At 37.8% G+C, this 22,977-nt stretch overlaps 2 protein-coding genes across 4 annotated transcripts in view; one reads left to right on the top strand and one right to left on the bottom strand.

The window, feature by feature from the left end:
* Window positions 1-5,850: 5,850 nt before the first annotated feature.
* On the bottom strand, window positions 5,851-22,069 carry LOC140136861 (mitochondrial intermembrane space import and assembly protein 40-B-like). 2 transcript variants are annotated; one of them, XM_072158463.1, is made up of 3 exons: window positions 22,001-22,069; window positions 7,996-8,079; window positions 5,851-7,221 (listed from the first exon to the last, which is right to left on the bottom strand). In XM_072158463.1, the coding sequence occupies exons 1-3, from the start codon at window positions 22,008-22,010 to the stop codon at window positions 6,890-6,892; spliced, it is 426 nt and encodes a 141-aa protein (XP_072014564.1). In that variant the 5' UTR covers window positions 22,011-22,069; the 3' UTR covers window positions 5,851-6,889. The 2 variants fall into 2 exon arrangements, with proteins under 2 accessions (XP_072014564.1, XP_072014563.1); XM_072158462.1 differs by lacking the exon at window positions 22,001-22,069 and adding an exon at window positions 11,326-11,671.
* Window positions 22,009-22,977, top strand: part of LOC140136860 (uncharacterized) — a 38,859-nt gene continuing 37,890 nt past the window's right edge. For both annotated transcript variants that reach the window (XR_011856774.1, XM_072158461.1), the window contains exon 1: window positions 22,009-22,157. Coding sequence is in view for 1 of the 2 variants with exons in the window: in XM_072158461.1 (XP_072014562.1) it covers window positions 22,009-22,157 (149 nt within the window). In the remaining variant the exon portion in view is untranslated. The remainder of the gene's footprint in view (window positions 22,158-22,977) is intronic.

Below are 22,977 nucleotides of genomic sequence, written 5' to 3'. Positions count from 1 at the left end.
CAGTTTTGAAAAAAGCACACCTTGGTTTATTTAGGTGTGCGATTTGCAGCACACCTCGGGTTATCCAGGCGTGCGATTTACAGCACACCTGTCACATTGCAAAACTCAATGCCTGATTTTCCCAGTTCTAGTCATTTAAAGCCATATTATAACATTTGCTGAGGAGAACGCCCTCAAAAAATTGTTCAATTCTGGTTTTTACACGATTGTAATGTACTTTAGTAAACGAAGATACTCTGCAAAAATCAAGACTTAAGGTGCTGTAGTTTTGTCAAAATCCGAGATTTTGAATAAAACACAGGAACCATCGCTTTATTATTACAATGGAAATATTAGTCGAACACGTATGCGATAACAGAGTATGCTGGAGTAACATGCATTGGCGCTAGGAGTAAATTCCATTTTTCTTTGCTTTACCTCAATTGTTCGGCTCAAAATTAAAAGGGGACATATCTAACATTAAAAGCTAACATTTTATGGAAAATAAATGCTTGTCTATTTTTACAGAAACGTTATAATATGGCTTTAACTAAACAAGAACTGTCTTTAAAAAAGACAACGTCATGGATAAATATCATGTTTGATAATTTTGCATTGACACATACTTGGAATGATCTTATGGGAAATCAGTCAAGGAAGCCAATAATCACATTTACATTTCCTTAGATCTTGCGGTTCTTGAGTCAAGGTCAAAATGAAAGTTTTGGGATGGAAATGACACCTCTTATATCAAGCCTTGGATCTCATTTAAAGAATCCATGCTATTCCTCTTGTGTGTCAGCTTTATTTGTCTCAATATTTAAGTGCAAATAAATGGATTCCAGACAAATTCAGATTGTTTTTCCACCCGGGCTCTCCACCCCTGATCGATAGTGATCATGTTTATTCTAATGACATCGTATACTTAGCATGCCTCACTGGGCAATCCTCTGTAAATTACATTTGAAGTGATTGCTACTGGTGTTATAAAAAAAACAATTATACCAATATTCTATACCTATAGTATTACCATGGTGAATTAAGAGTAAAATAAGGGCTGGATTTCCCTTTTTGGGGGCCCTGGGTCAGGCCAAAATTTGGAGGCCCCCAAACGCACCGTGAAGAAGGCATGTGCACTCAAGTTTTTAGATTTTGCGCACAAAATTTGGGGGCCCTGGGCCCGGGCCCATCTGGCCCTATGGTAAATCCGGCCCTGAGTAAAATGAGACCAAACCAATGCAATGACCCCTACAGTCAGCACACCTTTCTAAATAGCCTTCATACATAGTAAATGATTTCAATTCTTATACTGTTTCATTTTCAGCTGCAATCTATTCTTGATATCTTAACATAGCACACTTTTTTCTTTTCATGATCTGTACATGTGTCAAATCAATTTAAAGGCCAGTATTACATAGTTCAACATCTTACATGCATTTTGCCTTGAGATAACGTTGAGAATTAAGAACAAAGCCCCATTCAGACCCGGGGGTACTCAGTACAAATGACCATACGGGGACGTGCGCAAACATGGGTAGCATTTTCAGCCTTTTGGTATATCAATGACCCCTTTTTCAAAGCCTATTTTGGTATATGAATGGGTCTTCTTTCAAAATTTTCTCAATTTTTTCGGAAAATAGCCCAATTTTTCCTTAATCTAACCAAAATTGTCAAAATTTTCCCAACATTTTGGGAAAATTTGTAAAACTATTTGGGTTAAATTCGCCGAAAATTTTGACTTTTGGTATATCAATGGGTCCAAATTTCTTGAAAAATTGGTATATTTATGGGTCCACTTTCAAATTCTCAATGCACGTCCCTACCAAAACCAAACTTGAGTACCCCCGGCATTCAGACAGCTGATATGAGTGGAATGCGATTAAGATGTCACACAGACCTAAATTTGTTCAACTCTTTCATTTCTTTCCACATTTACAATGATTACAATGGTAGTAGAGAACTTTGCCCCCTAAAAATTAAGCATTTACAGTAAAACAAAATATGATTCGCTCACCCCAGTACATGTGAGTCAGTATATGAATTTTTAAGATTGAATAGAGCAGGCCTTCTCAACTGGCGGCGCGCGCGCCACTTGTGGCGCTTGGAGTCAGTCAAAGTGGCGCACAGTAATTTTAATATTTTTTCACATAAATTTTTTGAACAAAAAAGAGGTGAAAATACTCACTCTGGGCCTTTAAAAAACCTTAAAATCCAGGAGCTTCCGGGCGCGCTGCCCCCTGGACCACCGAAAAATCTTCATCACTGCATCGTACCCGCTATGCGCCCACTCTAACTTACAAAGTCCTCAGGCGCCCTTAACATTTTGGCACTTCATGATCACATAAATTTTCCAGTTGGCGCTTAAAATAAACTAGTTGAGAAGGCCTGGAATAGAGGTTATCAATTTGAGGAGTAAAGGTAATTATGACCCATAAAGTTACTTTCTTTTTGCATTTGAAACATAATAATTGGTTTGGTCCACACCATGCCTCAATTTTCAAGATGATTCACTCCCATCACTTTAATTAAAATTAATTACATGATCATAATATCATAATTCACACTGATGATTATAAATCGATTTACACTATCCTTACGATTTCAGTAAATCGGTTAATTTTCACCAAATTCCAACCCGAGGCATTAATTACAATGCCTGTACCTAAATACTTGAAAGGCAGCTTGGCTGGGTATAAGAGCTAGGCATATGCCAGGCTCTTTTGCAGCTTTTCAATATTTTGCTCAAATACTTTTGAGTTGACCTAAAAGTCAACTGTGTGTTTGTTCTGCCAAATAACTGATATGTCATGAAGTATTACTAAATTTCATGCATACTTCATGAACAAATTGGCAATATTATCTGCCATATTTCATAATTTAAATGCTTAAGTACCCACTGAGGCTGGAAAAATATGTGGCCGGGAAAGCTGAGGGAAGCTATGGGATCCCCAAGCCAAGCTGACACCATGTATTTAGGTACAGGCCCGATCTGTATGTATTATGTATTATGTACCGTATTTAGTCAAATAGTCGCCCCCCCTCAAATAAACGCCCCCACCACTTTTTTTCAACCAAGATGTTTCAAAAATGCCGATATTTCCATGCTATCTTGTGTAGTAAGCTTACCAAGTTGCGCACATGGTCGATAATAGCGTCAATAATCAGGGTTGCCAAAAGATTTCAGCCCAAATCGCGGGTCAAATAATCGAAAAGTCGCCCAATTTTTCTCTTTACCATTGGTTTCTATGGGACAGGAAACTATCGAAGTCGCGAGGAGCCAATGTTGAAAAAGTCGCCCAATTTTTTTCTTAACCATTGGTTTCTATGGGACAGGAAATTGTCAAAAGTCATGGGAAAATCTTCAAAAGTCGCCCAATTGGGCTACCAAATCGCTGGTTTGGCAACCCTGTCAATAATTGGCGAAAATCTGGATCAGAAACCCGGAAGTGAGCCAGAAGTCAGTGTTTCTAGTTCATAGTTCGTCATTTTTGCGTGTGTTTTTAGTTTACCTAATGATTTTAATGGGAATTATCGTTCTAAAATTAACCTTGAATAAACGCCCCCCCTTGGGAAAATGTAACGCCCCGGGGGTGTTTATTTGACGAAATACGGTATGTATTATGAGTGTATCTTCATAGATCCAGTTTAAGTATGTGTGTTTTGTCAACCTTCTGTCTACAAACTATTATGAGAACTGGATCTATGTATCATAAAAAGTTCAAGATCACACCGTCAAACAGGGGATGGCATGCAAACACTGCAAATATTAAAGTTTCTAAATGCACTTTTCAGTACATCTAGTCAGCCTCCAATTTTTCCCATGCATAGACACACATGATCTGCAACTTCTACAGATCTACTGTAAAGTATGGTAGTTATGGATTGAATGGATCCATAGAAAATAAGAAAATAGTAGTAATAATCTATCTTGTAATATTACATCTTTGGTTATCACATTTTTAAATTGACAATGAAATTCAATTCAAATCAAACCATAAAAGTATGGTACAAAGGCACCTAATCTCTGTTGCATATCAAAGAATTTAAATTGGAGAAGGTTGATTCTTCACTATAATATTGCTTGCATGATACAAATTGCATATCATGTAGATCAGTATAATACTAGTCACCTACCCTTACAACAGTACAGCAACACTACACTAATAATAGAATACAATAAGATATGAATAGTGAATGTATGTAAGAGGTGGTGCAATAATTATGTGTACCCCGGAGTGGTGAATTCTCAAAATGGTCTGCCAAAAATCGCTTGCCCCCCCCCCTTTGGCCGTGCCAAAAAACCCAAAAATCTATGCCCCCCTTTTGATATGCCAAAAAACCTTTGCCCCCACCCTTTTGATGTACCAAAAAATCTTTGCCCCCCCCCCCTTACACAGATTTTGTGGAACCTGAATTTAAAACCTTAAATTGTCTTATCATATAATGCAAGCACAGCGAGCAGCAAATTTTGCATATTTGAACGTGTTCCTAACATTTTCCTACACCTTGAAACAGTGCCCAAAATATCTGTGCCCAAAATTGCTTGCCCCCCCCCTTTCGACCTGCCAAAAATCGCTTGACCCGCCCCCCTTTCAACCTGCCAAAAATGCTTGCCCTCCCCCTTTTGGCCTGCCAAAAAATGCTTGCCCACCCCCCTATAATTCACCACCCTGGGGGTACACATAATTATTGCACTACTCCTAAAGTCCTAAATATATACCAAAGAGTAATTACCCCCTTTATTATGAGATAATAACTCAAAATATATGCATCAAAATTTCAAACGGAAGTAGCAAAAGGAAACCCAGTTTTGTTTTGTAAATTTTGATACCTCATCTGTTTAATAGCCCAAAAATTGTTGCCATGGTGACTCTTTGAATGAACAATATCCCTTTTCAAAAGTTGCACCTATACCCATACCATTGAAAATGTTGCATTTGTTGCTAGAGTGCCTGGTCATCACTGGTCACAGCGGGTCATCCTTGACCAGTCATGCAGAGAATGTAATGGTTCACTGACTTGAGTAGCTTTCTAGTGCAACTTTTGAAAATGCATCTTTTTCATTCAAGCAGTCACCAATGACCACAACAGGAGTGTGAGTGACCTCTATTTAAAAAAGAGGAACTTTGTTCAAAAAAAGAGGAAAAAGAGGAAAAGCACTGAAATATGCTCAAAATGGGCTGAAAATGAAAGAAAAAGCTAAAATTTTGCCTCAAAGAAATTCCCAAAAAAGAGGAATTCAGCTTAAAAAGGTGATTTCACACCCCTGCCACAAATTTTAAGCTATCCAGACAAATGAGGTACATGTATGAAAATTTGCAGAATTCAGTTTTTTTAAATTTGATGCATAGTTTTTGAGTTTTATATCGTAATAAAAGGGGGAAGGGGCAATTACTTTTTGGTAGGCGTTTAGAATACAATAAGAAATGAATAGTGAATGTATGTATTACATAATAAACACTTACAATCAACAAACTGACAATACCAATTGTCTTCATGACTCTTGTAATGAGCACCATATCATAGCACAAACCCTGTACTGGTGTATGATTAATGCAGTGACCCAATGAAATTTAAACAAGGACAAAAAATTGGGTTGAGAAATTTTAATTTTCAAATTCTGGCATGTAGTGAGAATCAAAAGTGATTCTACGTCTAGACGTTGTGCCTGTGCGTAGCGCACTATAAATCACTGCAGGTTTTTTTTTGACTTAATTTGAACTATTGGGTCTCTTCCAGTTTATGTCTAAAGGCAAACTGCTATGAGCAAAACTCTTTTTCCAACAACTCTTCCTATCAGGGGCGTAGCAAGCGGGGGGACAGGGTGGAATAAGTCATAAAAATGAAAAGAAAGAAAAGTAAAAAAAAAAGAAAGAAAGAAAGAAAAGAAGAAATAAAGAAGAAGACCATGATAACCCATCCACTTGGACATTTAGAGGGTTAGGGCCCAGATTTATTGATTAAACTTGGGGTAAAAGGGCCCCGAACTGCTCTTTGTCCATGGGCCCCAAGGCTCTTGCTACGCCCCTGCTTCCTATACCTTTTTACAGGAGCCAAACATTGTCAATCGGTGATGAATCCACACTTTTCCAGTAAGTTAACGGTATCACACATACGCAAAATTTGTCATGCCCGGAACTTGCATGCGTATGCACGCTTACATGTTGAGTTCAGTATATTGGAGGTAGCGGCTAAACATCTATAGCCATTTTATTATGCAGTTTTATTGCTGATATCAAGAGAGAAATCACAAATCTTCTTATAAGGTTGAGTGGCAATGACTAACTGATATTTCTCATGAAATAATCATGTGAATTTGATGATCTTTAGCTTGTTTTCGTTGTTGGAAGGGATTCAATCACGTTTCACCATTGTTCATCACCGTTTAACAACGATGTGTCTGTGTCGTCTGTGTGGTTTACTTCGCGAGGGCAGCTTTAGTTGCCCAAGCGAAGTAAACCATGCAGACGCACTGCCGCTTGTGAACAACGGTGAAACATGATTGAATCCCTATAAAGCCATTCTTCAACTTGGGTACAAACTGTTATAGGGTTTTAAAAACAAAACTTGCAATCTTATACTTGGGCTAAAAAGAACAAGTTTGTTTCCCATACATGTAGGCCTGAAAACCAATCTGGACTATTCTGGTTGAAATCCATACACCCTCTATGGAAGACATGACTTTAATCTTCCACAAAGGAGTGTGAATTTCAAATGGGGTTACCTGAATGGGCGACACAATTTAAAATCTACACCCCCCCTCATGTGGGAGATTAAGGTCATGACCTCCATCTAGAGGCTGTACGGATTCCAACAGGAAAAGCCTATTCCCAATTGAACATTGGGTTCGCTTTGAGAACTCAAGTTTGACATAATAAAACCTAGACTAGAGCTAAGATAAAGTATGTCATCATAAGGCTTTGTTATCTTTACCCGCATCAGTTTCAGTCTCTCCACTTTGAGAACTCTCTCCCTCCTCCTCCTTCTCTTCATTACCATCTCCATCACCATCAAGTCCTTCATCCGATGTTTTACCACTAGTTCTGGCGTAATACTCTGGGTATTTAACCATACATTCATGTAACGTTTTGAATTGTTCCACGCATTCTACACCTTTAGGTTCTTCGATACTGTAATGAAAACAGGTGAAGGATTCTCTGAATTCCACTCCGCAAGGCCCGCTAGCCATGCCTCCCAGACAAGGGCAGTCCCAGTTGATGCTGCCATCTTCGTTGATCAATCCTGTTCAAAGGCAAACATAAATTGAACTAAGGTATTTTCTAGTTGATATTTAAGCTAAAATCTTCATGAAATTATATATAGCAAAAAGAAACCAATTTAGTTATGCAAATTTTGATACCTCATTTGTCCAGATAGCTCAAAATTGGTAGCCATGGTGACATCTTGAATGAATGCAGTTCTTCAAAAATGACACTAAAAAGTGTACCATTATATTAAAAAGGGTTTTAGCTAGAAATTGAAGGTTGCCCATCATTTGAATAAAATTGCCTGTCCTAACTTTACCCTTCAAAAAAAACAGACCTCTAACATTGGGAGTTCAAAGACTTCAAATATGGGTATGTGTTGCTATGGCCTTGTTTTGCAAATCCGGTCTACTAAAATTATATCATATGTCAAAGGCATTTACTTTGCCCGTCTAAAATAAAGGGCAGACGGGTGGCTAGCTAAGACACTGATTCTTCACATGACTGGTCAAGGTCAAGGATGACCCATGCCCTGTGGGGATCATCAGTGATAAACAAGCACTCAAGCAACAAAAGCAACATTTTTTTAATGGGTTTGGGTGCAACTTCTAAATCTGCATCTTTTTCATTCAAACAGTCACACATTTGTGTATAAAAAAGACAAATAACGCATCAAAATTTGCAAAATAAAACTGGACTTCTTTTTGGTATTTCAGTTTTAAAATTGGATGCATAGATTGTAAGTCGTAATAAAGGGGGTAAATACTTTTTGGGATGTGTTTATTTACCAAGTGCTACATTATAAGCTTACCTTCTTGTTCATCTTCATAGTCATCTTCTGCTATTGGATCCTTCCCATGATCCTCCTTGGTCACAAAGATGATCCGATCCTTCCCTGTGAAAAACAAAATATATATTGAAATTTTAGAACTGGTCTTCACACACAAAAAAACTCTAACCAACTGAGCGAGCAAAAAAAGCACTCCGCACGAAGAGCGGAATGAAATCTATCATTTTTTGGTTTGAATGCAGACTATGCAATTTTGATAAATGAAAATATGTTAATAATAATATTAATCATGATGAACACATTCCGTTGACTCAAAATTATACTGATAGTGTTCAATAGTAAAATGGTCATAAAGAGTTTATATATTAAATTAGTGACAGTAGAAGAAAAGTATATGTAGGCCTATGTTATTGAATGCAACATACCTTGTATGATCCTAGTTGGCAGTGGTGATACAAACCCACCCTTTTTATTTCAAACCCACCCTTTTTATTTTATACGGGTCCTTTATACCAAAACTTCGAAGCGTGGTTACTGATCATAGATAAGTGGTTATGGTGATCCAGGAGGTGCAGATTTGCATCCAAAGAGAATTACATGTTGAAGTTTTAGATGACCAAACAGAATGGGATTTCAATATTTTTTTGTGTTTCATTTAGTGTCATTCAGTCAGAAATTACAGTGAGCTTTGAAGCGTGGGTTACCAACTATGATGATTATAACTCACTTCAATACTGAACAACAATTCTGATTTTGGAATCTACAGTTTATTGATCACAAAAGCCCTAGTGAAAGATCCAACTATGTACTTTGGATTTTAAGCAGAACTTTACCCCGAGACTTTGTCTCTAACGCACACTGTCAATCATATTTGTTTATCCATCCAATTTAACCACAAGTACATACCGTAAGCATGGTAGTACAAGACACCCTAAACGTACGTCCATGCACCAAGTGAGACAAAGCGCCGCAAATTCCACAGATTGTTGTGTACGATGTAGTGAATGATGTTAATGGCACGTGCCGGGAGGATTTAAACCATGGCAGCCAATCACAAGCCAGATCCATAAAAAAATGCATTACATCATGGCCAATTTTAGTGGGCCAGAGAGACCCATGTTAAGAATCTTAACTGTAAATCAAAGTAAGTAGTCCACTTGGGAAGCTAACAAACAGAGGGAGTACGGTGTTGGTGACTGAAGTCTAGAGACCAGATGTAAAATCTATCAATTGCACACAAATTAATACAAATCACAGTTTTATGCTTTCAAAAATGTATCTATGTTACAATTCAAAAATGTAACCCCCAGAGTATGCAAAATGGGCGAGTGAACTACGGAGAAGTCCAGTTCGAATGATGTTCGTTCATGCAGTTCATCACATTCTAAGCGAAAGGTATCAGAACTGCATAGCAAATACATTAAGTCACATCTGGAATGAAAATAAACTTATGTTTTCTCACTGTGGATTTGCAAAACCAAAAGGGCAAGTAAATGTGTTGCGAAGTTTTTGTGGGTTTTTTTTGGTGTTTTTTTCTGTTTTCAGTCCATATTCGAGAAATCGAAAATAGACCTTTCCCTTTTATAGGGTTTTTATTTATTTTTCCATAAGGCTAGATTAAGGGAACTGGAATGAGCGCCATTGAGCGGTTTGAGCATTTCATCAGCATTTTTTGTGGGACATGAGAGCACATCAGACGTATCGAATTGCATTCTGAATACGAAAAATGTCTTTCTGATATCAAATAATTTTCATTTTATAAAATTCACGATATAATACAAATTTTATGACAATTTATTAAAATTTGATATTCTTCACATTTTGGAGATATAACAGTCCTCCAAGTAAATTTTATAAATTTAATGATATACGGTAGTCTAAAAGTGTATGTAGCTGGGAGGAAAAGCCGACGATCAATTGAAAATTTTGACCTTTCATATTGAAGATATGGATTGAAAATTTATACATTTGAAATTTTATACAAATTGGGATTCAAAAAATTTTGGCAAAAGAGGGTGGGCAAAGATTTTATTGACAGGCTGTGGGGAGGGGGGGGGGTCTTTTGACACACCATTCTCTCGGTCAGGGCTGTTCCATGATCCATCTATTGCACGCTTCGGGGGCACTTCAATATGAAATGGATATAAGTGTAGGGCTGGCACTTCCGCACTAAGGGGCATTCGGTGAGAGCTAAGTGTAAAAAATATGGGGTCATTGGGTGAGAGCATGATTTTTGGCATTCGGTGAGAGCAAATTGTAAAAAATATGGGGTCATTGGGTGAGAACATGATCTTTTTTCAATGGAATCTTCGGGTGAGAGCCTGAACATTTCAAAATAAGTAACAAAATCAGTGGTAAATGAAAGTTGCTGTTCAAATTGAACTTGTAAGGGTCTTTGGGTGACAGATCAAATGAAAAAATATGGGGTCTTCGGGTGACAGAGCATGTGTTCGTAAAAAAATATGGGGTCTTTAGGTGACAGCAATGCTGAAAAGGGGGGTCTTAACAGCCAGGTACATACATGTCACCTCCAAAGTTGGAGTGCCCCCCCCCCCTAGCACGCTTCTCATATCAGTTAAAAGGGACACCCTCACAAAATCCTTATTGGTTATTTTAGGGTCTTTCAGTTCAAGTTAATTTTCTCAGCATAGATATTAGAAAATTTTGCCTACATGTATAGTAATGTCTTTGGTAATTATTTAAAGTTGATTTCCCTGATAAGAAATCGAACTTTTGGAATTGTTTCATCAGTTCATTTAAAACCCAGTAGGCCTATATGCATGTCATGAAAACACATTCACTTTGTCAACACTTATTTCGTTCTGGTGCACCAGATCATATTCTTAATTTAAAAAATTTCACGATATCTTTGCTAAGTAAATTGTAAATATTCTGCAAGCATTTTTTTGCACAATGTACATGTATGTAGCCAAAGGTTTCCATAGTCCAATAATCAGACCTAGAACAAAATATTAATTTCTGACATGATCGTGTTCTGGGTCTGAACTGTTTCCATTCGAAATCTTGATGCCAAATTGGACAAAAGAAGCACATGGTCCTACTTCAGTTTTTTAATCCCTTGGACAAGCGGAACAGTTTTGACAGGCCTTTTGTCTACCTCTCTGTTTGTAAACAAACGAGGAGGTCGAAATTGTCCTCCTCGACCTCGGCGAATACGAAAGTCAGCGTAATAGTTTCAGTTTCAGTTCATATATTGGCTGGACTCCCAAGGAGTATTAAAGCCAAGATAGTACGGCACTAAGGTTTCCATTGAATAAAATCTGAACTTTTTTTTGGAGAAAAGTTTAAGTTTGTAATTTCGTGAGACATGACACCAACTTGATGACTTACCTTCTTCTCTGCAATAAGACATACTTGATGAGGGTACATGAAACTGTAACCGTTATTATACACGTATTATCGGTCAATGCGGTACTTAACACCAGACACACCGCAGCTCAGTCATTCATGAGACAAGTTTAAGTTAGCCTTTTTTTAGGTAAGCTTAAATTTTTTTTAATTTTACAAAGTCACGCAATGACCCAGAAACCAAGAACAACTGCGGATGGTGCGTTTCACTCAAAGTCAAACTTTCTCGTCTCAGCTTTCACAGTCAAAATTAAATATCTCGGTTTTTAAAGAAAAAACAGCACTCATGATCAACGTGCATGTCCAGTGTTTACGAAACGTGTGTTCACATGTGGGTCAAAGGTTGCCAAAAAGTATTCAGCCTGCACCGCCAAAAAGTAGCCCAATATTTTTCTAACCATTTGTTTCTATGGACAGGAGAGAATCAAAGTCGCACAAAAATCTTCAAAAACCGCCCAATTGGGCCAACATTTAGCCGTCAAGCACTGGAACTTTCGCACCACTAGATGGCGACATTTCAAAAATAAATTTGACCATGTTTTAAGGGGTGGGGTATGAACGTTTGGACAGTATTTATTGTGGGTCATTAGCACATCAGATATATCGAATTGCGTTCTGAATACGAAGAATGTCCTTCTGATATCAAATAATTTTGATTTTTTGAAATTCGCAATGTAATACACATTTTATGGCAAATGATTAAAAATTGATATTTTTGATATTGAACAGTACTCGAAGGAAACTTTATAAATCTGATGATTTATACTTAAAGTGTATGTAGGTGGGATGAAAAGCCGACGATCATTTGAAAATTTTGACCTGTCATATTGAAGATATGGATTTTTTTTCCAAAACACCAAAAAAATTAGGTCTTTTAGAAACAAAAATCCATAACTTTAATATGAAAGGTCAACATTTTCAATTGATCGTCGGCTTTTCCTCCCAGCTACATACACTTTAAGAATATGTCATTAGATTTATAAAATTTACTTCCAGGACTGTTATATATCAAAAATATGAAAAATATCAAATTTTAATAATTTGTCATAAAATTTGTATTATATCGTGAATTTCAAAATGAAAATTATTTGATATCAGAAAGACATTCTTCGTATTCAGAATGCAATTCGATATGTCTGATGTGCTCTCATGTCCCACAAAAATACTGTCGAAACGCTCAAAACGCTCATTCCAGATCCCTTAAGGTGGTATTGGAGGCATTTTCTAGAAAGTAGGAAATGCTTTGAGCATGTTAGGTAAAGTACACATATTTGAATACTTAATGAGCTAATTTGCATAAATGCTAATTAATTATGCAAATATGCAAATTAGGGCGCGTCTTCACAATACATTAGAACATAAAAATACTTTGACCAATATTGTTTATTGATAAAAAACAATAAGATAATATAAAGAAACTATAGGGCCTAATTTGATATATTATGGAAACCGTAGGTCCGATGTCTGATTTGCTTCAAACAAAAGGCATATTGATTAATGTACTTTAGTTACCCTACTCAATTAATCCATTTAAAACATGCTCAAATAATTTCCAAATTTCTAGAAAATGCCTCCAATAAAAAGTGTACTCTCTGATATGATAAGCCCGCCAATCCGGTTTGAAATGGGGGGGGGGGCAATCGCGAATTGTGTTATCTGTTGACCTAATGAAAAAAGTGTTTTTAGGGGAAGTGTTAGCTTTCGTTCGATAGTAAAAAAATTCTGATTGGATAAAGGTTTTGACAAAAACCAATCACAGATTTCTATTTTCCACTAGATCTCACACAGCTCTTATGAGCTGTAAAACACAGTCTGCGTAGAGTCTAGACTTGCTGTGCTTGGAAATTTCTGTGTGCGGTCCGGTTGTATCGAGGTGGAAATTGTGCGTAGATGCATTTAAGAGAATCGTCTCTGTAGTCTGTAGTCAAGCCTTTTCATATGATATTCCTTTTCAAATCTCCAAATGCCATGAAGGTATGACCCCCTGAGTCAGGGCCGTTCCGACCATTAGGCCAGGTAAGGCGGTCGCCTAGGGCGGTAAACGTAGAGGGGCGCAAAAAAAGGGCGCAAAAAGAACTAGAGGCAAATGGTGGTCATAGACCACAAACCTAGCTGGGGCATGTTGGTGTTGTGGAGGTATCTGACCCCTGCAAAATGTTCCAAAAATGTTCCCCTGTCATGAGGTTTGTTGTCACCGAGATTTGAGTCCTGTACTCCTCACAGATGTCCAGAAAATGCAATTCTAAGATTTGACCCAGATGACCTTTGACCAGACCCCTGCAAGATGTTCCATAATTCACCCCTGGTCATGAGTTGTCACCGCGTTTGAGCCCTGTACCTCTTACAGATGTCCAGATAACGCAATTCTAAGATTTGGCCCCAGAACTTAGTGATGTCTTTTGAGCTGACCCGTGCAAAATGTTCCAATATGTTCCCCAGGTCAATTGCAAATCCACAGTAGGGTTGCAAATACACCATATGTCACTCGAGTGCGACAATTTGTACAGATAAATTTATCACAGGTATTTTTTATTAATTTGACCATTCGCCTGCATATTACCAAATATAACCCATTTTGGGCTACCGTTTTGCCGCCAAGGTCATTTATGTCGACAAATTGTTCACAAATCCACAGTAGGGTTGCAAATATACCATATGTCACTCGTAGTGCGACAATTTGTACAGATAAATTTATCACAGGTATTTTTCTATTAATTTGGCCATTCGTCTGCATATTACCAAAAATAACGCATTTTGGGCCACCGTTTCTCCGCATGAACATCATTATGTCGACAAATTGTTCGCAAATCCACCACAGGGTTGCAAATATACCATACGTCACTCAGAGTGCGACAATGTGTACAGATAAATTTATCACAGGTATTTTTCTATTAATTTGACCATTCGTCTGCATATTACCAAATATAACCCATTTTGGGCTACCGTTTTTCTGCGAAGGTCATTTATGTCGACAAATTGTTTGCCAATCCACAGTAGGGTTGCAAATATACCATATGTCACTCGTAGTGTGACAATTTGTACAGATAAATTTATCACAGCTATTTTTCTATTAATTTGGCCATTCGTCTGCATATTACCAAAATAACGCATTTTGGGCCACCTTTTCTCCGCGAACATCATTATGTCGACAAATTGTTCGCAAATCCACCACAGGGTTGCAAATATACTATACGTCACTCGGAGTGCGACAATGTGTACAGATAAATTTATCACAGGTATTTTTCTATTAATTTGACCATTCGTCTGCATATTATGAAATATAACCCATTTTGGGCTACCGTTTCTCCGGGAAGGTCATTTATGTCGACCAATTGTTCGCAAATCCACCGGTTACTTTTAAGGATATTAATACATGGCATAAAATGTGACAATTTATCAAAATAATTTTATAATGAACGCTTTTATGGATATTTGCCAATACAATATACCGTACATCTGACATGTACATGGTATATTAGGTATGCTAGGTGAATTCAAATTTGCCATCAAACTGCATCATTTTATATATCAAATTAAAGCTCTTGACTGAGTAAACAAAGCCAAAACTGAAAACCTTTTTTTCATAGCACTTTCCGTAGCAAAGTTACATCTTGTCAAAGATTGACTTTCATCAAAAAGATTCAGCTAGCAAAATTCCCCAAAACGGCATTTCGGGGGTGTTTCTAGATCTTAGTCTCATTATGATAGCAGCTTTTTTTAATGGAACTGCTATCAAAATCCCTCTAAAATTCCTTGTGCGATTGTCTTATCACCATAAAAATCATATATTTGGGTCAAGTGAAGTATAGAAAACATATTTATGTAGGTTTCCTTCTTCGGCCAGTTGTTTTAAATTTCTATGTAAATATGCACATAGATGAACTCCTGGATGGGGCAGCTTTAATTAGCATGAGGCCACATTGATATGTAAATAGCGTATTGTTACTTAAATTTGTGCCCAGACGTATTGAGGGCGACAGTCATGTTACCCAGACGGAGAATGGCTGCATATGCCAGGCATGTCAATTTGCTGAGTGAAGGCTGATAATCACCTTTCTGTATAGGTAATAAGCTAGTATATTTCGTGTACAAGTAAGAAAAAAAAAAAAATTAGTATCATATTAAATATATTAAATGTATAAAATTTACATGAATTTGAAAAGCAGAGCTTCGAAATCTAGCTAAGTCAGGCGATGTGAAATTCTGCTGCGTGACCCCCTCTGCGTGGTAGAATTATATTCATAAAACATTGAATTTAACAGATATCATGGGCAGCCAACCACGATTTATCAGCATTTAAAATATATGTTAATTAACAAAGATAAATAATAAAGAGTACAAATGGCAATTAACTAGTAAACAAGCCTGAAATCTTAAAATGTTGCCACGTGATTTCCCGAACACATGATATTTCAACATGTGACCACTATTCAGATTTACCGTAAATATTTGGAGTATGCTTGCACATCATGCACATACACTGTGCATTTCTTTACCTCCGTATAAAATCAATAATTCATGCTGGGAGCCAAGTAACATTGTCTACTCAGTGCAGATTGGTAGTTTATTTTACTTGAGAGCATAATAGAAATACATAAGACGAATAAGGCGCCATGATGGAAGGTCAGGTCGGGTATCAAAGGTTATTATAACTTAAATACTACTTGTATTTCCCACATTGCCTCTGTCACATATTTCCTTCATATTATTGCCAGCAAGTCCTAATTTTGACTTTGCAAATTGCAAAATGTCATTTCATATCAAATTAGTAGACTTTCTTTGAAAAAACATATCACTGGTGCCTGATGGGAATACCCGTCCGCCATTTCATTAAACTGGATCGTTTTCGCCTGGTTTGTGCCCAGATGTATTGGGGCGCGCTAAACTCTCATTGAACAGGCAAAGTTCGCAAAACTAACAACGTTGTTATTTGCGAAACTCAATTAACATGATCCAAGGGGTCGAACATGAATTATTCATAACAAGCTATAACGGATCGATAACTGGCCTCACTTTCTAGCTAGTAAACCAGCTGAATTTTTCATAGATTTTGCGTTGCTAATAGAACAACCGTGAATTTAGTGTCACCCCCTTGATTTGCATTTTGTCGGCGAATTTGGCTGACTAGCAAATGTGTTAACTAAGGTTTGCCTGGGATGAGTACATCATCAGGTTGTAGTAAGTTTGATGACTTGTTCTCATTGCTTACCTGTGTTTTCACATCATATTTTGTGGTCAAAATGATTACAAATGTGTAATTTGCCCGGGGTAATTTGCAATCATTTCCGACGGCTAAGTAAGATGGCCTTGAACAGGGATCTCTGATTTGAATGCACACTAACCAGGGCCGTGACACTCGTATTCAATCCCTGTATATCAGTAAGCTTAAAGACGAAATACCTAGGGGAAACTGGGGAAAAGTGGAAAAAAAAATTTTGTCCAGCCCAAACAGGATTACGAAGCAAGGCAAGGCAAAACTTATGAAGGTTTACAAGATACATATTTGGTGCATACGCACCGATATGAACCTCGCGCCAATCAGGCCGTCTTCACGTACTAGAGGTAAAGTTTGACATATCAGATATCACACGACTCTGTGGTATATTTGGTTAACAAGATAGAGGGTTAAATGCACAAAGTGCTATATCTCATTAACCAATGATCCTACAGAGATGTGAGCACTGACTTTTTTGTTCTTTATGACCAGATGAAAAGTTTGACATATCGCACGACTCTGTGGGATATTTGGTTAAAAAGATAGATTGTTAAGTACACAAAGTACAAAAAAGTGACTATATCTCATTTACCAATGATCCTACAGAGATGTGACCACTAACTTTTTTGTTCTTTATGACCAGAGGAAAAGTTTGACATATCGCACAACTCTGTGGGATATTTGGTTAAAAAGATAGAGGGTTAAGTACACAAAGTACAAAAAAGTTACTATATCTCATTAACCAATGATCCTACAGAGATGTGACCACTGACTTTTTTGTTCCTTATGACCAGAGGAAAAGTTTGACATATCGCACAACTCTGTGGGATATTTGGTTAAAAAGATAGAGGGTTAAGTACACAAATTAAAAAAAGTCACTATATCTCATTAACCAATGATCCTACAGAGATGTGACCACTGACTTTTTCGTTCTTTATGACCAGAGGAAAAGTTTGACATATCGCACGACTCTGTGGGATATTTGGTTAAAAAGATAGAGGGGTAAGTACACAAAGTACAAAAAGTGACTATATCTCATTAACCAATGATCCTACAGAGATGTGACCACTGACTTTTTGTTCCTTATGACCAGAGGAAAAGTTTGACATATCGCACAACTCTGTGGGATATTTGGTTAAAAAGATAGAGGGTTAAGTACACAAAGTACAAAAAAGTGACTATATCTCATTAACCAATGATCCTACAGCGATGTGACCACTGACTTTTTCGTTCTTTATGACCAGAGGAAAAGTTTGACATATCGCACGACTCTGTGGGATATTTGGTTAAAAGATAGAGGGTTTGGTGCATAAAGTACAAAAAAATGACTAAATCTCATTAACCAATGATCCAACAGAGATGTGACCACTGACTTTTTTTGTTCCTTATGACCAGAGGAAAAGTTTGACATATCGCACAACTCTGTGGGATATTTGGTTAAAAAGATAGAGGGTTTGGTGCATAAAGTACAAAAACATCTGCAATTTCACTTAGTTGCCAGCGGAAGAAAACGGGAAGATTACAGTGGTTTGTTGTCAGCGCAAGAACCCGAACGATTACAATACCTAGCTGGGGGGTGTAAACCCCCCAGCTAGGTAAAAAAAAACAGGAATGGAGAAAGAAAAGGGAAGAAAAAATGACAGGGGGCGCCGAATTGACCCATTCAGTATAGATTCTGCGCCCCTCCAAGGGATGAAAGTAAAAATTTTCGCGCGCTTCGCGCGTATTTCGCGCAAAATCATTTGCAATATCAATTTAAGACCGATATTCAATATCATTATAGGCCTATAACCAAAATTAATTAGTGGTAAGCCCTATTTGTGCACATTTTTGCTCGCTCCACGCGCAATTGTGTCAAGAATTATGTATCCTAAGCCCTGGGCGCCTCAAACCCTAGCTCCGCCACTGGAAGCCCCATTAATACTGTTTTGGTATGCTCTGGTGGGGAGGCAGGGAGAGGCTTTGCCTAGGGCGGCAAAATCCCTAGGAACGGCCCTGCCCTGAGTGGTGTCAAAGAGAAAAAAGTAAAGAATATACTAAAAATTATTTCCCCACCCCGCGGGGTGACACTCCTCATCATGACCCTGTCAATATTCATATAGGCCTATATTATAGGACCTTTTCATATCTTGAAATGCCAAGAAGGTATAACCCCAGAGTGGTGTCAAATGAAAGAGAAAAAAGTAAAGAATATAATAAAAAATAAAAAAAAATCCCCGGGGGTGACACTCCTCATAAGACCCGGGCCAATATTCATATATGGGACCTTTTCACATCTCGAAATGCCAAGAAGGTGTTACCCGCGCCCCATGAAAAAAAATTAAAGAATATAATGCAAAAAAAAAAAAAAATCCCCATCCGGGGTGACACTCATCATAAGAACCGGGTCAATATTCGTATTTTGGGTCCTTTTCATATCTTGAAATGCCAAGTTGGATTCAGCCAAATTCAGTCTTTTAGGACACTAAACAGGGCGAGTTTGACTTTGAATTATGACTTTTAATCCTAGGACTATTCATTGATTTGCTCATCAAGCCAGAGGATTGTATAAAAATCATCAAAATTCTAATTCAGTGGCACCTTTAATAGGCCTATTAGCCGAAAGCCGTGTATAAAGGCAAAACAAGTTTACACGACTCTGAAATTCCGGGGGAGGGCCAGGTGGCACTTAACACAGATGGCCATAAGGGTATGCTGGGTATATGCTCCTTTGGAAAGACCCACCCCCCTTTTTGGGTGGATTTCGCAGCTCCGAAAGACCCCCTAAATTTGACCAAAATAGATGCTCCGAAACTGATTTCAGCTGTAAAAGACCCCTAAATTGCTCATTCACATTTCACAACCAGAAAGTCAAGAAAGCTAAGGCCTTTGATTTTTACTGTTCACGCCTTCAAGGACCCCATTTTGTATACTTGTTTGCAGCTCCAAAAGACCTCCTTTCGGGTACACCGTCAGCTCCCAAAGAAAATTCCGGGGGGGGGGGGGCATACCCTCCAAAATATATGATGTACCATATACCCCCGGCTGTAATTTCTTTAGAGAATAGAGAAATTAACTGTATTTGAAATTCAACTTTGTATAGACTGTTGTTTTCCTTCTTTTTCGCCAATTTTTTCATGATTTCAAAAATAGGCATACCTAATGACAATTTTAATGAATTATCCTTCATTTTAGGCACTTTCTACCCAAAGTTTCGCGCGCTGGGCCCGGTGGGTTCAGTTTGTATTTAAAGGTAGGACGTATGACCGTTCCAGGATTTGAAAATGACCCCTATTTCACGGGGAATCGAGGACATTTGCAGCAATTTTACCCCCTATTTTGCGCGAAATCAAGGACAATTTGCCCCCAAATACCTCCCCTATTTTTATCATTTTGAGGACGCATTTTCATTTCACCCCCTTATCACGAGGAATCAAGGACATTTTTCTGAGATAAATACCCCTATTTTTACCATTTCAAGGACGCTTTTGAATTTCCCCCTATTTCAAGGGGAAATGAGGACAATAACGAAAACTGTAACGGTAAAACGCGGTCTTAAAGTGTATGTAGCTGGGAGGAAAAGCCGACGATCAATTAAAAATTTTGACCTTTCATATTGAAGATATGGATTTTTTTCCCAAAAAGACCTAACTTTTTTTGGTGTTTTGGGAAATAAATCCATATCTACAATACGAAAGGTCAAAATGTTCAATTGATCGTCGGCTTTTCATCCCACCTACATGCACTTTAGGTAGAAATCATCAGATTTAGGCCTATAAAGTTTACTTCGAGTACTGTTAAATATCAAAAATATCAATTTTTAATGATTTGCCATAAAATGTGTATTACATTGCGAATTTCAAATAATCAAAATTATTTGATATCAGAAGGGCATTCTTCGTATTCAGAATGCAATTCGATATGTTTGATGTGCTCTAATGTCCCACAATAAATACTGTCCAAACGTTCATACCCCTTCCCTTAAAATCACCAGAAACTTTTCATGACAGTATTAATTATGAAATATTTTATAAGGCCGATTTCTTTTTTGGTTCTCGCCCCCCCCCACTCCTCCTCAATTTTGTCGGATTTTTTTTTCTTTTTTTCTTTTTTTTATAGATTTGCAAAATTTTTCAAACTTTGGAAAACTTAAGCAAAACCTAGGCTAATATGATAAATTAATCATGCAGATCACTTCCAAGACTTTGTGATCACACTTGGATACCGGGGGTCAATCCCTCACATTCGAAAAAATGGTAGGCCTACTAATGCCAAATTTAGGCCTACATTGGGGCGGGGGGAACATCGGCCTCATCAATTCATGAAAATCCTCTGGACGAGAACCAAAACATCATCTGTTCTTCCCTGATGGGCCTCAGACAATGTCAGAACAGATGATTAATTTTTCAACTGATTGAGTGTCCGAGGTTAGAAGAAATAAAACAAACAAACAAACAAACAAACAAAACATCATGGCGTAGATTTCTTTTTGACATGGGGGACGGTTGGAAATTTTTTCTTGAAGTAGGCCTCTAGGCCTATAGTGAATCCAGTAGGCCTCCCTTTTGGCGAAATGGTAGGGCCTACAGATGCGTGAAAATTTTGCCATATAAAGCTAAACGGATAAATTCGCGTGAAGCGCGCAAAATTGGCACTTTAGTTTAAAATGGCCAAATATGAGGCTAATTTGGTCAGAAACCCACATACAGGCGTCAACATTGCCGGCCGGCCATTGGAGACTCATACCCCCTCCCCGCCGCCTCTCCCCTCCCTAGCCTAATTTCCCGAATTATAATTTAAGGTTGCATTATAGCACAACCCCAACAACCGTTCATTTGTTTTACGAACGGCCTGGGAATGGATGCATGTGAAATTTCTGAAATCACATGAAAACACTTGCTTTTAGGGCTTATTTATTTCGAACCCTGTGCTTGTGAAAGTACGGAAACTAAAAAGTGCAAGTTTATTCTCATTCTTCATGCATTTGACAAGATGTACCATCACTCAGTGTTGACAGTTGCACAGCGTGTATTCAGTATCGAAGTTACGTAATGTTACTATGTCAACGGGATCACGCGCTAGAGTAATGAACCACGATCGAAATGATCACCACATAAAGTATATGGCACTCGAAGGCATACCAAAGTAGCGTGATCCGGTAACCAAGAGAATTACGTAACCACTTCGATGCTGAATTGTGGAATCGAATACTAAATTGATTCCAGTCTCGTACAATCTTATGAACGCAATGAGAAATTACACGTGCAATAAATACACGGGTATGTCCACTATGCTCTGTAGAAGAGTTGGTGTCGGGAGTCTTCGTCTATTTCAAGGTCAAAGGTTAGACGGTCCCTGCCAATTTGCGACACACATACACACGCTGACTGCTTCATGTCTCGCCACACAGATTATCAGCGAACATACTGCTGTACACATACGATACAAGTTCATCAAACTTACCATTTTTCATGTGCTGTGATCAATGTTTAACACTCTGGCTATATGCGAAAAATTTCCTTCTTCGTGGTGAGCGGCGAATGCATCGTGTTGCAGCCAAACTGGCCGAAGATACGGGTGGCAGAACGATGGTGAAGTTTATGCTGACTCTTGTTCGGCAGTAAGTTAGCTTATTTTTGCAATGGCATGCACTTTGCATGTTATAATTTGCATGCTCGCATGAAGTAGGAGACAGACATTTAGCAGACGCATTGATTGGATTGGGACGGGACCGGGCGGGCGGCTGGTGTGGTACATACAATGCGGTTGTGTACATGATCGCACACACGAATGATTGTCTTTGATGCAATATCACTGTTAATAAAATTGTAAATATTATTTTCTAAGCTAGACTTTGAGCCTCTGAGTCTGAAATATCTTTCACTCAGGCTTCAATTCCATATAACATTATTATTGAGAATATGCAACATACAGTCATGTATGTTCAGCATTCAAATACTTTAATGCATCAGAAAAACGCAATACTTAACAACACTTTGCATGTAAAGTCAAACAGAAATGGTCTAGATAAACGAGTTTAATGGATATGAGCACACATCACATTTAATTTTCAGCTTACTTTACTCATCATGGACACGTACATATTCAGTGTATAGGGGAAAAGGGTGTTCTCAAAAACTTGTGCTGGAGGTGGCCTAAAATTGCAAATGTGGGGTCGCATATTTAAAAAAGAATTTAACTGAAATTGTCAAAATCTATGTTTTCCACTGATGAAAGAAGTGATTTAAAACGCCTATCCTATCCAACACTGTTTACAACAGTACATGTAATTGTACACGAAACTGTACACGGAACTGTTTATTTTTCAAGGATTTTAAATTCAGAGCCTTGGTTTTACATGTAGGTTTTTCAAAAAATTATTTTAATAGGCCAAATGTTAATCCTAACCACAAACCTAATCCTAAACCTATCCCTAACTA

Source organism: Amphiura filiformis, chromosome 17, assembly GCF_039555335.1.
Source record: "Amphiura filiformis chromosome 17, Afil_fr2py, whole genome shotgun sequence".
Lineage (NCBI taxonomy): Eukaryota > Metazoa > Echinodermata > Ophiuroidea > Amphilepidida > Amphiuridae > Amphiura > Amphiura filiformis.
This window is presented reverse-complemented; position numbering and strand designations above follow the sequence as displayed.

Coding starts and splice junctions, on each gene's coding strand:
- LOC140136861 (XM_072158462.1), bottom strand. CDS start 11,347: ATGTCTTATTGCAGAGAAGAAG. Junction 8,080..11,325: donor GTCTTATTGCAGAGAAGAAG/GTAAGTCATCAA, acceptor TGTTTTTCACAG/GGAAGGATCGGATCATCTTT. Junction 7,222..7,995: donor CTATGAAGATGAACAAGAAG/GTAAGCTTATAA, acceptor GCCTTTGAACAG/GATTGATCAACGAAGATGGC.